The sequence below is a fragment of the Botrytis deweyae genome (assembly GCF_014898535.1).
Source record: "Botrytis deweyae strain B1 chromosome Unknown BDEW_010, whole genome shotgun sequence".
Lineage (NCBI taxonomy): Eukaryota > Fungi > Ascomycota > Leotiomycetes > Helotiales > Sclerotiniaceae > Botrytis > Botrytis deweyae.
The window spans coordinates 40392-56059 of NW_024066217.1; the positions used below are offsets into that span (position 1 = coordinate 40392).

A 15668-nucleotide genomic window follows, 5' to 3' on the forward strand; every position below is an offset into this window, starting at 1 on the left:
TATTTTTCACGGTTTACTTGCGGTGAGATCAACAATTTATCAGCCACTTCAAGAGAGAATGGATGCCAAAAACGTTTATGATCACTAAGCATGCCATCCACTCCTCCGACGTTCTTTGTATCGCTGACAGGTTACTTTCCATTCCTTGAGACTAGCCCAATTAGATGTGATGAGTTCCCAGACTTGGAAAACTTAACAATTAAGAGATGCGGAACAACTACAAGACCGAAGGTGCAAGGAACATGGTAATGTCGCGTGAAGGCTCAGAAAAACTTCTGCGAAGGCTTCATTGTAAGATTCAGTCTTGTGAATAACGAGACAATTCATCTATGCGGGAGTTGATTGCAAGAACTCGTAAGCTGTCTGGATCTAGCATTGTAATTTTGGAATTGTTACCAGGCCACTGTTGACAGCAGAAAAAGCGTGTATATAGTCTTCTACTCTGCCCATTGATCTGTACCTTCATCAAGCATTCAACTCTCTTTGATATCTGCACCAACCTGCTCTAATCCAAATTTTTACTGTCGCTAAGATGATTTCCTCATGGCTTCGTTTCTCAGCAATCCCATTGCTTCTGTCAACTGCCATTGCCCTTGATCTTCCCATTTATCCTGGGCTCCGAACAAACCAGTCTCGACCAGGCGTACTTGAAATTGCCTTTAACAACACAAAATCTGAAGTCAACGTTTGGGGAGAGGACGCTCTGTCTGGACTCTCTGATGTAGTTCAAAAGCTACAAAGTGACACTGAGATTAAAGTCGTCTTATTTACGAGCGACGTCCCACTATATTTCTTGAATCATTTAGACCTCCTCATCCAACCTTTCGGTAAGTGCATTTTCACAAAACCTTTTGTGAAATTCTAGCCCAGATTACTCTTTCATACGAACATTTCGCTGACTACTCTAGACACCACTATCGCAAGTCGAACTATTGAGCTACTTTTCAATATGACGAACCTCCAACAAATTACCATCGGTGCAATTGAGGGCGTAGCACGTGGCGCAGGCAACGAGTTTCTCGTTTCCCTTGATATGCGCTTTGCTACTAAGACCCATACGCTTCTCGGACAACCCGAAATTGGAGTTGGTCTTATCCCTGGTGGCGGAGGAAGCCAGTACCTACCCCGCCTGATTGGACGTGGTCGTGCAATGGAGTATATCCTGAGTGGCAAAGATGTTGGTGCTGTAGAAGCAGAGCGCATAGGCTGGATCAACAAGGCTTTTGACACTACAGCAGAGATGAATGGCCATATTGATGATCTCATCTCGCGTATGGTCTTATTCCCGATTCATGCTCTTGGCCTTGCCAAGCAGTCAATCAATGTAGCGACAAGGCCCCAGCTTAGCGATCTCTTAGGCGATTCGGACAAGTTCTTACAAGCGTCTAGTCCTGCTTCCCAGGCCCTTATCGGGAAATCATTGGAGTTAAGTGCAAATCAGTCAGATGGTGATATCGAACGGTTCTTTGGAGAAGCTATACCATTATTGTATAACTAGTCTAGTTTTGCGTCAGGTATTATCATTTCTTATATAATTATTATGACGAGCAGTCAACACTTTTCTTTTCTTCGGTATTCTGTTTGCTCAGATCGGATCTTCGATGCGATTTTCAGCCCTCAAACAGAGCATGCCGCATTTATATAGCTCCTTTACACTTATCATATAACAATCCAATCCTACAAAACCTTTATATACATCAAGTAGTATTCATCTGCTTCAATTCCCCTACACCTATTGAGGAGATGAAAAATAAACTCAAACCTTTATGCCCCCGGCCTAGTAAAGTGACTAAATTTTTAGAAAAGTTATTTCTTTATAGACTTTTATAAAATCGCCAAATAAAGTATATTATCGTCTTTAAGATCATTATATAAAGGTCTAGAGAATTCTCATTAATTGTAAATTTCCCGCTTTAATTAGAAATACTATTATTTTGAAAATCTTTACTACTATAATATAATTAGTAACTTCTTAATAATATACAGTAGATCTTCCTATATATAGAGATTACTTATACTATAGATTTGAATAGACTGATTCGAGTAGATTATATATATACTAATTTAACTTAGATCTAATATCGAATTCAATAACTTTACTCGAGTTATTCTATTCTTTATTTTATATTAAAAAGTAATTTCTAATTATACTAATAACTAGTCTAAAGATATCTTCTAAACTACTTCTCGATAGAACTAAATTATTAAGAAGAATAGTATTTCTTCTTAAAGTAAATTATAGCTATTTGAGACATATAGGTCTTAGTTATTATATATATATTATATATCTACTTCTTTATTATAAATATCTTATCTATAATATTCGTTACGAAAAGCTTTCTCTAGTCTCAAAAGATCTATAACTCATCTTATAATATATAATTAAGCTTATTACTACTATATATAACTTTTAACTCAATTATAAAGCTCAGCCTACTAAATTCCTAATTCCCTAAGACTACGGACCGAAATGAAATTTTCCTTATTTTCAGATAGAAAACAGGCTAGACGCATTAGGCGTATTACGTAATCATCTTGATTGATATAGTCAACTGGATTATATATAGCTTTCAATACAATACGCACTATACTTAATACTAAAACCTTACCTACGATATACGTCTTTTCTTAGATACATTTGAAAATCTATAGGAACTAATATAATATTTAAAGTTTACTATCAACTTTCTCCTTTGTTCTATTCTCTTGAGCTTTCCTTAATAAAGCATACAACGTTTGTAGCCTTGGCATTTCCAGTCCATGACTCCTGGCAATTCGGATTGGATTTCCCAAAATGACTTCAAGCTCCATTGTCTTCCCCTGCTCCCAATCCAATAACATACTTGGCTTACTTCCACTAGTATTCTTCTGTGTACTTTTCAACAGCTGTTCAGAAGTTGCAAATTCTTGTGGTAGCTTAGTCCCCAATATCTTTGGGGCTGTCTCTAAAACTTCGTCCATGACACCTTTCAAATGAATGTAAAGCTCTGGATCGAGCGACATATCATTATTTGTGCTCCCAGAGGAAAGCACAGCGGAAGGATTCATACTCGCATTAATGGCGATTTTATGCCACCTCACCATTTGAAGTTTCCAATGTGAGTACTCCTGGGCATCCGAGATGCCACCTGTTTGTAATAATTTCACAAACGTATTGTTTCGTTGAACAGCCATGTGTTGATCATTACTCAACTTCGTCGATTCAACAACACCGGGTAAATATGGGCCAATGCTTATTCGTGTCCATCTGTTATGCTTAATAAGACCTGGGGAAGTCTGTTCGGCGCTCACAACAGTGACAGCACTTAATATGGTGGACCCTGAGAACCTGTTTGAATATGGTTCTTCCACACCGAGACCATTTTGGACCAAGACGATAGATGTGTGACCTTTCTTCACGAGGCCTTCAAGGATCTCGGAATCATCGTTAACATCTGGAAGCGCCTTTGTGCTTACGACAATATAGTCCCATTCTTCATTCGAATCTCGAGCTTCTTGTGGGTTGGCAAAGGTTTGATGCGGAATGAATTTGTATTCTCCAAATTTTGGTGAAGTGACATTGAACCCGTTGGCGGTGACAGCTTTGTAATTTGATCGGCATATAACGGAGACTTGAGTGCCTTGAACTTGGGCAATTCGAGATCCATAGAATGCACCAACAGCGCCAGCACCGACAATGAGGACCTTTATAGTCATAATGATATTTTACGATCGGATAATATCGAAACTGTTGTAATATTGAATCGTTGTGGATGTGATCTGACCAAGGGAAGTAACCTCGGCAGATAGACGGTCAGTTCACCCCCGCTTACATAATCTATCAATTTCCTGCACGTGTTGTAGCAATCATTACCTTCGTACAAGGTTTACGGGTAGTTGATAAAGATACAATTTTGACGGGATTATTAAATCGCACAACGCGCACAATCTATTCCTCAATCTCGTCTTCTATTCACAAATTACTATGCGATATCGAAAACATTCAGTTATACCACATCGCGCAAACTGGCTACGTCGGTTTCAACCCTAGATACTCAACATCTTTAAGCTCGTAGATAGGCTAATGTTTCTAAACAAATCTTAGAACAATCTGTACTAGTGACAGCCAATGGCCAATGACCAGCGAGCGACAATATGGCAGTAGTTGGCGCGCGAAAATCGCATATACGAACAGGATATAGGGAGTGTGAAATGCGGATCTCACACAGTGCAAAAGACTGGGTACCCGAATGAAACACTGAACATTTTGACCTTCATACCATTTTTTGCGCCCTTTGAAAACAACAAGACAGCGGCAGATGCTATCATTCCTTTTTGCCGAAAACAGTCGAACAAATCAAGAGTGTCGACAAAATTACCTGGGAGGATTTGAATGTCTATAAATTGACCTGCGACTTTTCGAGCTGCAAGACCTTCTGGACAGAAGGACGATTCACCAGATTCTCCACAAGCGCTGTGTATTTCGGATACGCTCTCTTCATATCCAAGCCATGTCCTTCTCCCCAACGATGGAACACAAAAAGATACGAATCGACGACTGTGAATGCACCTCCGACTGCGTAAAGGCCATTCAACTTTCCCTCAATCATATCAAAACAATTCTGGACATTTCCCATACTTTTTTTCTCAATACCCGGCAATGCTGCTTTTTCATCACTCATTCTCTCCGGTCTTAATAGGCCACCGAATGCATGAGCATGCAATGTTCCGCTAAGCCAATTCATCCATTCATACACTCTTATTGTTTCCATTGTTGTTCGCCCTAAAAGATGCAGTTCCGGAGCAAATGAAGATATCGCTGTCGCAATAGCAGGAACCTCTGTAATATTTTCACCCTCAAGTGAGAGTACTGGAACACGCATCTTGGGATTTATGGAAGAGAAGTTTTGAGTAAATTCTACCGTCCCTTTTGTGATTAAGTTGGCAATTGATTCAAAAGAAACTCCAGTTTCGAACAGAAGAACATGAGGGCATAAAGAGCAAGCCCCAGGTGCCCAATAGAATTTAATCTCAGGATGAGCCATGGCTTTACGTGTTTTTGAATACTTGTAAAGAGTAGGTACCGATCCTGTAGAAAGAAGATATCGGTGTTACTTTATACAAATACGTGAAATTTTGCTCACATGCTACTCCTTGATGGGTGCGTTTAATGGCAGTGGCAGGTTCATGTAACCGGGTTTCGAGATTGGTCCATCAAGTCTTAGGATTGAATCACGTCATTAAATGCAGAGTCAACATTTCTATCACTACGATTTCGATATTGCTTAGAAATCTGGTGGTTTTGTGGCAAGGGTTTGAGGAAGAAATCCCTTACGTCGGCTTAATGTCAATTTGCCCCACTTTTAAGCTTGCCGGCTGATTTTTGCCATTAGTTTGCATATGAAGCTGCCCGGATGAATACGGTTGTAGCGGCCAGAAACCCCGACGAAGAGATAAGATCAATGGCGTAGCCTTCCTCAAGAGAGTAATGAAATTGCTTTTTTGGCTTTGCCTTATCTTTTGCATTGGTGACTACAAGGAGGAAACAGACAGTTCTTTTCCAGTGCCAATCCTTATTAGACTCCAATTCTGATCTATAGAGTCTAGCACACATCGATCATAAATGAGCAATTGTCTCCAAAACCCCATCATCGACAAGTTCGCTGACATCTCGTAAACGGCTCTTCAGATATGATCGATGTTGCTCTGGAATCTCAGAGACTATTGTTGACACAGTCAACGGCCAGCAAACCAAACTAGCCGTGCTAGCCTTAACTGCATTTCTTCGTCCCTTGCGTACCATTTTCATACCTGTCCCTCCAAGTTCAATCCATCCCAGAACAAACGGTAGACTGGCGCAGAAATCCAGAGCTAGTTTCTCCATATTCAGTATAACGATATCTTCTTGGAACTTGGTGTCAGGTTTTGAAGACTCTATTTCGCTGTGAAAGACTTTCAGTATGATGTCATTCATGTGAAGACGGATAGCACGATATTGAGCCCACATTGCGGCATGGCTAATCGAGGGATATAGATGAACCATTTGATCAAAGACATCATTTGCGCCAGGCTCGTCATCATCATCTACCGTCACTCGAAAAGTACTCCAATAATCCACCATCGGTACTTCCTTAGCCCATCTGACCAATTTCGTTTCCAACTCTTGTGCTAGTACCAATAAGCCGCGCATCTTTGTAGTAATCTGCCCACTTCCTCTTGCAGAAATACCGTCAAGACCAATAGAAGCATGGCTCACACAACACCCCAAATCGGCGACTTCAACTAAACACTGATCAAGAACTAAGCTTGAGCCTATCTCCCCGAAGACTCTTCCATTCTTCAGCCAACTTGGTATCGGCATGCTTCTGAGCAGGAGCGAACGAACTAAGTGTCGCCTTGTAATCTTGTCTAATTCCGACCCAGAGTTTTTATGGGAGGTGCTGGAGTTGCTGGAATGGGTTGGAAGAATTGAATAATGCGATCGATATGACTCTTGCTGGCTTTGCAGTCGTAAATTTAAAATTGCAATCGCGCCATCATGATGGTTAAAAGCCTTCGCAGCTATAATCTTGATGTCTTTGGCGACAAATTGAGCTTTTTGGGTCACGGAATTCTCAAAATGACTTAAAAGGAGAACGGTAAGAATGACTTCATCCATTACGACTCTCTCTGAGTTTCTCAGCGCTAGATTCGTTGCCGCCAGGGCTTGTGAGTATATCTTACTCCCAATTGATAAAGCAGCAAGATTCTTTGTCGATCGCCCGAAAGTCGTGTGGGCAATTGCAAGAATAGCGAGTTGTAATGTGGAACGGGCAGACATGGCATGAGATGCTTGTTCCGGTGATGCAATCGGCCAAGGAGAAAGTCGGCAAATCGTTGACGATGCGAGGCTGAAAATTGAGGAGTGCTGAAAAGAACCGACACAACAATTTATCTGGCTATTATGACTAGTAAACATTCTTCCGGGTGTCTGGACAAACTGTATTGTATAGTAGGCAATATCTTGATCTTGCAGAGGTGTTGTGGGAGGAGGTCGCGGCGATGAGAAAAGAACGGTGACATGTGGGATGCTTGGAAGTTTGATTAGATTGGCTTCGTCTATTGTCATATTGACATGTCTTGTCTGTTCTTCTGGCACGGGGGATTGAAATGGTGAATTTAGTTGTATTGACCGCCGCAGATTGGGACCTCGAGGTCGTTTTATCTTACCACTCGCTGCCTCGTTTTCGTTCAAGAACTCGTATTTTTCAATGCCACTATAGCCCTGACAATTGATTTTTGCTTTTGCACAATGGTCGCCGGATGGCTTTGTTTCATCGCACTGTGTTATTCTTGTAAGTCTCAAGACCAATGAATGATGAGGAGATATTCTTAAGACCTGCCTTTACCCGTCGCTTCTTGCACGTATGACATCTACGGCTCGGAAAAGGCATGGCGACTTGGGCGATTTGATGTGTAATCGTGGATAGAGGGAAGCAAATTGTTGTAAGTCAAAGAGATGGTATAATTATCGTTTCGCCATTCTTCAGGAACGGGGAGTATAAGCGCCGGACATAATCTTATATCCGCGAAGTTGAGAAAAAGTGCCAATGTAAAAGTATCTGATTTTCTAATACTGGCCGAGAATTAGACATGTTGATTTTCAAATAAACCGTCCTACAACTCTTCAGCTGTCGAGTTTTCTGAGAGATCACAGAATCCTAGATCTGTTAGTGATGTAGGATCTGGCTCTTCCTGACATTTTTCATCCGATCGTGAATTTCAGAAGAGAAAGAATGTAGAGGGTCATTATCATACTGTGCGCCACAATGATTTTTGAAAATAACATGAATATCCATATGGGAGAGATTGCATTATGAGTACCAATGCCCAAATACTATAGCTAACTACAATAAAGAAAGGCAGACACTAAACAACAAGCCTTAATACCATTCCATTCCTCATCGACAAAATCAAACATGCCAATTCCAGATTCTAGTAGGACGTCCTCCTCGACCACGATTGTAGCTCCGACCATTTCCTCCACCTCTGGGGCCGCTTGGCGGGTTTGTGTTGTCATTTCCAATTCCGTTGCCACGACCAGCACCACCAGTAATTACCCGAGGGATTGATACTTCTGTACGTCTTCCTCCTTCTCCCCATCCTCTTCCGCAGACAGCTCTGGTTGGAGTTCGCTCACTTTCCTTCAACTCCGATACAAGGACAGCTCCGCCTTGATGAATCTGTTCAACCTCAGTCTGACTGATTGGTTCCGCTGGTACCTGATATTTGGTCGGCAATCTATGTGCTCCTGAGATACTGTACTCGCTCCGAGGAGTTACAATAATGCCACCGGATTCAGATGACCTGGATCGCGACGAACCAATATCAGGATTGGGAGTGGCAAGTTTTGTTCCAAGTTGAAAAGATGGAGAGGAGGGTATTGTTTGCCAATTTGTATCGAATGGAGTGTCTCCTTCGCGGTAGGGTCTGAATCCGGCAGGAACAGGGGAACTGTCGATTATGGTATAGCCAGAGACGGGATCGGTGAAAGATATGTTTCCATCGTCTTGAAGAACGCCAGGAATGGGGTCACTCCATGGAACATAATACCAGGTACGCTGGATTGGGGGACTTGTGTCAATCTAATGAATTTAATCAATATTTATAGGCATACAGCAATGGATGGCAGTTGGGCTCGGACTAACCTCATGTTGACACCAAAAGTGACAGATTTTAGCTTTAGAATGCTGAGGAGGCATTTCATATTCATTGTTAGCATACACCTGATACCTATGATCGTGGTAAAAGCGAGCATATACTCGTGGGCCATTCTGATGTGGATCAACGGCTTCTTGTGGATAGTAAAGGACTTGAGCTCCTTGGTCTCCCTTGGGACAGTATTGACAAACGTAGTCATAGCAGATATAGTTCGGAGCCTTGTAATTCGCTGTTGGACAGATGAGAATTGTATGAATTGGTGCCAAAGGTACAGCTCTGCCTTCATGATTGATGATGTTCATTGTGTATTCGATGGAAGCTGAAAAGTATGTCTTGTGTGCGGCATCAGATGATTTGGATCGGGCGGCAAGAAGCTCCTAAGCTTGTCACAGCTATGGATTATTGAAGCTAAAATTGAATATTAGGGTTGAGATATAATGTGGCTTGAAGATCAACCGTTGCTAGATGAAACAAAAGTTTATGAAGATTGTAAATACTGGAAGAACATATTAGATTGCCCAGAACAAAACTTGAGGAATCCTAACTGGTAACGGGTAAATTACAGCTGCTCCGAGCAATAAAATCTGGACAGGTAATGAGTCTTGAAAGATGGCACAGAGCTTTTTGTTTGTTGTATAAGAAGAACAAAGATTGAGATTTAAGAAAAGCTCAAATTTTACACTGGGCAATATCCGAGAAGTTGGGAATTTTAGATGATTGTGAGATCAGTTCATTTACTAATTAGGGCGAAATCTATGCCGCTCTCTCTACTTTACTTTAAGCCCTTTCTTTGCTTATCGATTGGTCTTGAAGGTATCATCTTGTGTCTGAAACCTTACTATCTATTCACAAGATATGGGTGAATTAGGGCTTCCATATTTACAAATTTAACCAGGGGCCTCAAATGCCTAGATGTCGTCATCTTTCGTGGTCTGGTAATCACAGTGGGTCTTTTCCATGATTCAGCCAGGAGAAGGCCTACGATTGAAACTTCTCTTTCAAAACTTGAGCTCCTCTCGCGATTCACATTAGCTTTTGTGACACGCAAATATCACTTCCACTTTATTCTTTCGACTACTTTATCTTCGAGCACTCTATATTCTACCAAGTTGTCTCTCAGTGGCTGACGACTATGAACTCGAATGCTACAAGGTACTACTTGCTTACCTGAAACCACTCGAAGATAGCTGATGCTTTGATTGAAGTCAATTACCGTTACTAGACTTACAATACACAGGAGAAATTGAGTAAAATCGCCTCGATGACTACAGTAATATCAACAAAAAGAATCTGAGATCTCATATTTTAGATTGTTTAATTTGAATTTGAGATTCAATGACCTCCCTCGAAAGATTCCACAATTCCAGACTTTGTTGAAATATATCGTCATCTCTGATTTGAATCTTCCCATCTGAAGTAAGAAATCTCACTTCCTTGATCGACCGTGTACCCCAAATGAAGTCATTACCTTGTATGAAATCAGCCATTGGCTTCAACCAGTTTCTCAATAAGACCTTCTCGTTGTCATTCAAGAGATCCCCGTTCCCAAAAAACCATATTGACATGTCCGTCCCGTGAGTGGCTCCAACAATTTTAGGCAACCTTTTATCCACACTTTCTGTTCTCCAATCAATTCTGTATCGATTGATACTCTGAATTGGGACATCAGAAGATATTGCGACGAGGAAGCCACGCATAGTAGAATGTATTTGCATGTCAGCATACAATTTACCAAAAATTTCAATCCAATGTTCCTTCGGGTAGTTTGAAGAAGTGTGGTCCGGTTTATATTTAGCGCAAACGGCCGTGGCGATACTTCGTGGGTAATCCCATGAAAGACGGTCAATCAATCTCTCATACGAATGCGGCGGAAACACGTTTTTATAGAGCTGATATTCTTGTGTAAGATCCCCGATGATGGTTTTGATGCCAAGTTCTTTGAATCGTTTCCCGAACGTACCATCATAGATTCTAGTGAACAAATCCTTCGAAATGAACTCTCCATCGAGAACCGGACGAATGAAAATCTGCTTCATTTTTCCAACTGCAACTATTAATTCATCAGAGCTTTTAGTGCGAAGAACTTCCACGGTCTGCTTTGCGCTCAAAGACCGAGATATTCCCAAAACAGAAAGTAAATCATCAAATTGTTCTTGAGCTTCAGAAATTCGTTTGGGCTCAACTCCACATCCATTTGACCATTGGATGATTCTACGAATGATTTGGCGTTTAGAATTGGGGCCGATGTCGTACGCGAGTTGATGAAATGTGGAATAAGAACCAGCTGATAAACCACCGACTGTGATATTCTCATTATTGCCACCAAAGAACCCGATGTTTTCATATGTCCATTCAAGAGCAGCTCGTTGATCCCAGAGTCCTAAGTTTCCAGCTGAAGTCTCGTCCCAGAGTTCTCTACCAGCTAGAAATCCAAAAACTCCGAGTCTGTAATTGGGACATACAATAATGCATTTCACATCTGTCTCGGCCAATAACGAAGAAGGGTCGTCTGAGTTGTTCGAGCCGTATTGAAGGAAACCACCATCTGAATTTCTTAGTCATAGATCCTCAAATCGTCATGGAGATGACACCTACGAATGTAGAAGAACACTGGCCAACCACCTGATGGCGGTTCACCAAGTGGGATGTAGATGTTACACTGTAAACAATCCTCACTCGAGCTGCCTGGTGATACGAGTAGCGGGGATTGCGGGCATGGAATAGACGGCTTGTTGTAAGTTTGCGGATTATTTTCGGAACCATATGAGAAGTTTGAAGGGAGCGGGAACGGCTTTCGCCATCGTCTTTTACCTGTTGGTGGTAAAGCATACGGTACTCTTGAAAAGCGATAGCATTTTGATACGTTCGTAGTTTTGTCCTTGATCACAGGGCCTAATAGAGCTCCTTTACCAGGAAGCAATATGCGAAGGGGTGGATACATGATTGGTCAAGAGAAATTGCAATGCGGAGACGCAGTTGCTATGAGGAGTGAAGTTTAGTGATGGCTAGGTAATTGAAGTTGACGAGCACGTGCCGAGGTAGAGTCTACTGCATTTGTAGCACGGCTCGAGCACGGATAAACAACGGCTTAGAACAACGCGTGATCGGCATGCTTAAGGTTACCGTGTCATTTTGGGTCTTGTGAAAAGAACGACAGTTTATGTTCTTAGAATTGAGTAAGAAGTCATAAAAGGCGTGAGTAATTTCAACAAAAGAGTTCAGTTCATTGTTCGTTCGCCAGGTTATTTGTCTACATTTCAATCTATCGATGTTTCTATGCAGGCGCGGAATGGTTAGCACCAGTTGGGGTCTTATTAGATTAGATCGGATCAGATTAGATCAGATAAGACTTTTTTGTTCTCCGAGTACACCTGACTACCTAGACAATCCATACTAGAATGCTCGCACTAATTAACCTTAATCTAACCGAATGCGAAAGGGAAGAAAAATTAAGACTCTTTTTCACATGAAATTGGGTATTTTATCACATCAATCTAACCCAAAGAACTCAACTATCGCCTGGATATATCCGTTGGAACTTGGGAGACGATTCGATGCCCGTTCAGCAGATGAGAACTTTGGTTTCGAAGGGTCAAACCATGCGAAAGTGCAGTCCTTCGGGCCCAAAACCCACTTGTGGTGAAGTGCTTGACAAAGTCCCACCTTGAAATTTGTGGTATCCCATCTGATAAGAGTGGGATATGTTGAGCGCTACTATTGGCGCAACTCATGATGGGACACAAATGAGCATCTGATAAGATGTGATTGATAAAACGAGATGAGACGGTGTAGGGTGTACGAAATCTGGATATTGCCTACAAGGAAAGGGCAAGCAAATTCAAGTGAAGACTAAAGTATGAGTCCTGGGATTCAAACATATGTATAGGTAGATACGATACCCAATGCTCATGGTTGAAGTCGACTGTTTCTCATGCCATCACAAGAAGTTCATTGCGGCGATAGGATTGAGTTACCATTTGGTCCAACTAGACTGAATATGGTACTGCAATGGAGATCTTCGAGAGTTTTTTTACTGGTGAGATTATTTGGACCATCCTGGAGGTTGCGCCTTGAACCAATTTCTTGGTTGTTTGAGTGTAATTCCGACATCCAGATAATTTCTCACGCTTGTAATATCTTGCCCCACGATCCATTTTTCAACTCTATGCTCACTGCTCAGTATAGGGGAGGGTCTCAATCCGAGAGGGGCAGACGGAACTTTTAATGGTCTAGCCACGCAAAGTCAAATGCCACATAGCAGATTTAGTTATTTCTTCACGTTATCGATCTATCTTTCAACATCCATAGCTCGACAATGTCTTACTTGTCCTCACTCAACATTTACCATCCAACATTCATCTCAGTTTTTCAAGATAGAATTCATGTCGGCTGCAGGGTTAGTGACCTGCTTGTTTGATATATGATGCTGAGTGCGTTGGGGGTACTTGGTTTTATTATCGTTGAACGAATTTCAAACCAACCGACCATCTCTTCTCCGACTCTACATAAGCTTTAGTCATACGAAACAACTAGTCACACGATTTGATGATCTGATAAGATCAAAATGGGGATAAAGCCGGCGGCTAATTTGGTTGGATCCACTCGCTCCATCCATCAGATTGAGCATGTGGACGGACTTCGATCTCCAAACTAAGCTTGCTTGTCAAACTGCACGCTGCACGATATTGAGACTTATTTGGGGCAATGACCAGGACATGTCATCGACATTTTATCTAGGGTCTAGCATAGTAGGCAAGTCCCCGTGTCAACCGGCCTAAAGCTGCACAGGAACGGTGAATTATGCGAAAAATTAATGTTGGGTGTTCCTTGGCGCTCAAATTTTTCCTTTCCACTATTGTGATCTGGAGCGTTGTCTATATTGCCACTTCTCAAAGTGTTCAGAATAAATACACTTTCAGTCTCTCTTTTCTATTCTTCGTCAATAGCTACATTTTCCATTATCTTTCAGCTTTGAATTATTGGTTTCTCAGCCAACAGGCGATTGCAAAATGAGGTTTCGATTCAATAATCTCACTCCAAATGAGGTACCAATTGCGGAAGATACAGCCCATACCTCATCCGTAGACGAAGAAAAAACGCCTACAACCACAGCCAATGTTCTCTCGGAAAATGACAGCGAGGTCATCAACAAAGAGTTTCAGCATGGCGTGCAAGCTGCTGAAGCCATCAACCAAGTATGGACTAGAAATCATTTGATTCTGGCCTACATTTTGTTAGTATAGCCCGTGATTATAAAAATGTTTTCGTCGAATCTTTTACTGAGGGTTTTTAATCTAGAATCTGGATTATTGAATTCCTGTTGACATTCGCGTCCGGATTGACCGGCACACTTACACCCTATGTAACCTCCTCTTTCCAGGCCCACTCCCTCACGGCAACAACTTCCATCATCTCGAGTCTCATAGCTGGTCTCATAAAACTACCATATGCGAAACTCATGGATATTTGGGGTCGTCCCCAAGCTTTCTGTGTCATGGTCGCTTCATTTACTCTTGGTATGGTTATGATGGCCGGATGTAATGATGTTAAAACATACTGCGCAGCTCAAGTATTCTACTATGTTGGTTACAATGGAATTGACTTCACGCTTACAATCTTTATCGCCGATACAACCCAGCTGAAGAACCGAGCCTGGTGGATTGCATTCTCTTCTTCACCTTGGATTGCTACAGTCTGGGCATATGGACCTGCTGCTGAAAGTGTTTTGAACACGATAGGTTTTAGATGGGGTTTCGGTATATGGGCCATCATTTTCCCAATTATCTGTATACCTTTGTTCGGACTTTTCTACTATCATCAAAAGAAGGCCGAAAAGCAAGGCTTGATTCAAAAGGTTGACAGTGGACGAACTTGGACTGAATCATTTATTTATTATTGCAGGGAGTTCGATGTCATTGGTCTATTGCTGATTGCTGCTGGCCTTGCTCTGTTTCTTCTAACATTCAGCTTGTACAGCTATCAGAAGGGCGAGTGGAAATCTCCGTTAGTCATTTGCTTCATTATCTTTGGTGGTCTATTAATCGTTGCTTTTGCTCTATACGAAATGTACCTTGCACCAGTAACCTTCATTCCTTGGGGTTTGATGAGGGATCGAACAGTATTCTTCACCTATACAATGGTTGCTAGTCTTTACTGCGGTATGTACCTTTCTCTGACCCGACCTCGCTTCCTAGAATCAGGATGTTCAACAGCCCCGATCATTGGAGACCTTCACAAGAAGCAATAATAATTTAGCAAGATTCTGACTTCAATCAGCTTGGTACATCTGGGACTCGTATTTTTATTCCATGCTTATCGTCGTATTCAATCAATCTGTTACGAATGCCACCTACATCTCAAACATCTACACAATTGGGTCTTGTTTTTGGGCACTGGTCGTTGGAATTATTATCAGATTCAACGGACGCCTCAAGTGGCTGGCTCTTTACTTCGGTGTGCCTATCACTATTCTCGCTGTCGGCCTCTTGATTAAATTTCGTCAGCCCGATACCAATATTGGATATATCGTAATGTGTCAAATCTTTATTGCTTTCGGTGGTGGAACCTTGGTTATGTGCGAACAGATGACCGTCATGGCTGTCTCCTCTCACCAACACATCCCCGCTATTCTTGCCATGGAAGCGATGATTGCCAGTATTGGTGGGGCCATCGGATCCACTATTGCAGCTGCACTTTGGACTGGCATATTCCCTGTCAAGCTCGCCGAACTTCTTCCTGCATCATCTCAAGCCGACTTCACATCAATTTATGGTAGTTTGGTAGTGCAGTCCAGCTATCCACTAGGAAGTGACACAAGAAATGCTATAAACCGAGCCTATGGGGATACTCAAAGGCTGATGTTAATCTGTGCCACTTGTCTTTACTTCGTCACTCTTATTTCAACCATGTTCTGGAGAAACATCAATGTCAAGGATATGAAGCAAATCCACGGTCGTATTTGGTGAGGAACATAATTGAGGGGGATTGTC

The 15668-nt window shown here is 41.8% G+C and overlaps 7 protein-coding genes across 7 annotated transcripts; 2 read left to right on the plus strand and 5 right to left on the minus strand.

The window, feature by feature from the left end:
• Positions 1 to 532: 532 nt before the first annotated feature.
• On the plus strand, positions 533 to 1498 carry EAE98_005106 (uncharacterized protein; the record flags this gene model as incomplete). Its single annotated transcript, XM_038952727.1, has 2 exons — positions 533 to 827; positions 909 to 1498. The coding sequence occupies 2 exons, from the start codon at positions 533 to 535 to the stop codon at positions 1496 to 1498; spliced, it is 885 nt and encodes a 294-aa protein (XP_038810569.1).
• A 1169-nt stretch (positions 1499 to 2667) lies between these two features.
• EAE98_005107 (uncharacterized protein) lies at positions 2668 to 3696 on the minus strand (the record flags this gene model as incomplete). The annotated part of the gene is made up of 1 exon (XM_038952728.1): positions 2668 to 3696. One exon carries the CDS (start codon positions 3694 to 3696, stop codon positions 2668 to 2670), a length of 1029 nt encoding a protein of 342 aa, XP_038810570.1.
• A 680-nt stretch (positions 3697 to 4376) lies between these two features.
• On the minus strand, positions 4377 to 5024 carry EAE98_005108 (uncharacterized protein; the record flags this gene model as incomplete). The annotated part of the gene is made up of 1 exon (XM_038952729.1): positions 4377 to 5024. One exon carries the CDS (start codon positions 5022 to 5024, stop codon positions 4377 to 4379), a length of 648 nt encoding a protein of 215 aa, XP_038810571.1.
• Positions 5025 to 5596: 572 nt separating this feature from the next.
• EAE98_005109 (uncharacterized protein) lies at positions 5597 to 7087 on the minus strand (the record flags this gene model as incomplete). The annotated part of the gene is made up of 1 exon (XM_038952730.1): positions 5597 to 7087. One exon carries the CDS (start codon positions 7085 to 7087, stop codon positions 5597 to 5599), a length of 1491 nt encoding a protein of 496 aa, XP_038810572.1.
• Positions 7088 to 7931: 844 nt separating this feature from the next.
• On the minus strand, positions 7932 to 8981 carry EAE98_005110 (uncharacterized protein; the record flags this gene model as incomplete). Its single annotated transcript, XM_038952731.1, has 2 exons — positions 7932 to 8603; positions 8667 to 8981. The coding sequence occupies 2 exons, from the start codon at positions 8979 to 8981 to the stop codon at positions 7932 to 7934; spliced, it is 987 nt and encodes a 328-aa protein (XP_038810573.1).
• A 996-nt stretch (positions 8982 to 9977) lies between these two features.
• Positions 9978 to 11620, minus strand: EAE98_005111 (uncharacterized protein; the record flags this gene model as incomplete). Its single annotated transcript, XM_038952732.1, has 2 exons — positions 9978 to 11224; positions 11275 to 11620. The coding sequence occupies 2 exons, from the start codon at positions 11618 to 11620 to the stop codon at positions 9978 to 9980; spliced, it is 1593 nt and encodes a 530-aa protein (XP_038810574.1).
• A 2068-nt stretch (positions 11621 to 13688) lies between these two features.
• On the plus strand, positions 13689 to 15644 carry EAE98_005112 (uncharacterized protein; the record flags this gene model as incomplete). The annotated part of the gene is made up of 3 exons (XM_038952733.1): positions 13689 to 13912; positions 13978 to 14837; positions 14956 to 15644. 3 exons carry the CDS (start codon positions 13689 to 13691, stop codon positions 15642 to 15644), a joined length of 1773 nt encoding a protein of 590 aa, XP_038810575.1.
• Positions 15645 to 15668: the final 24 nt, after the last annotated feature.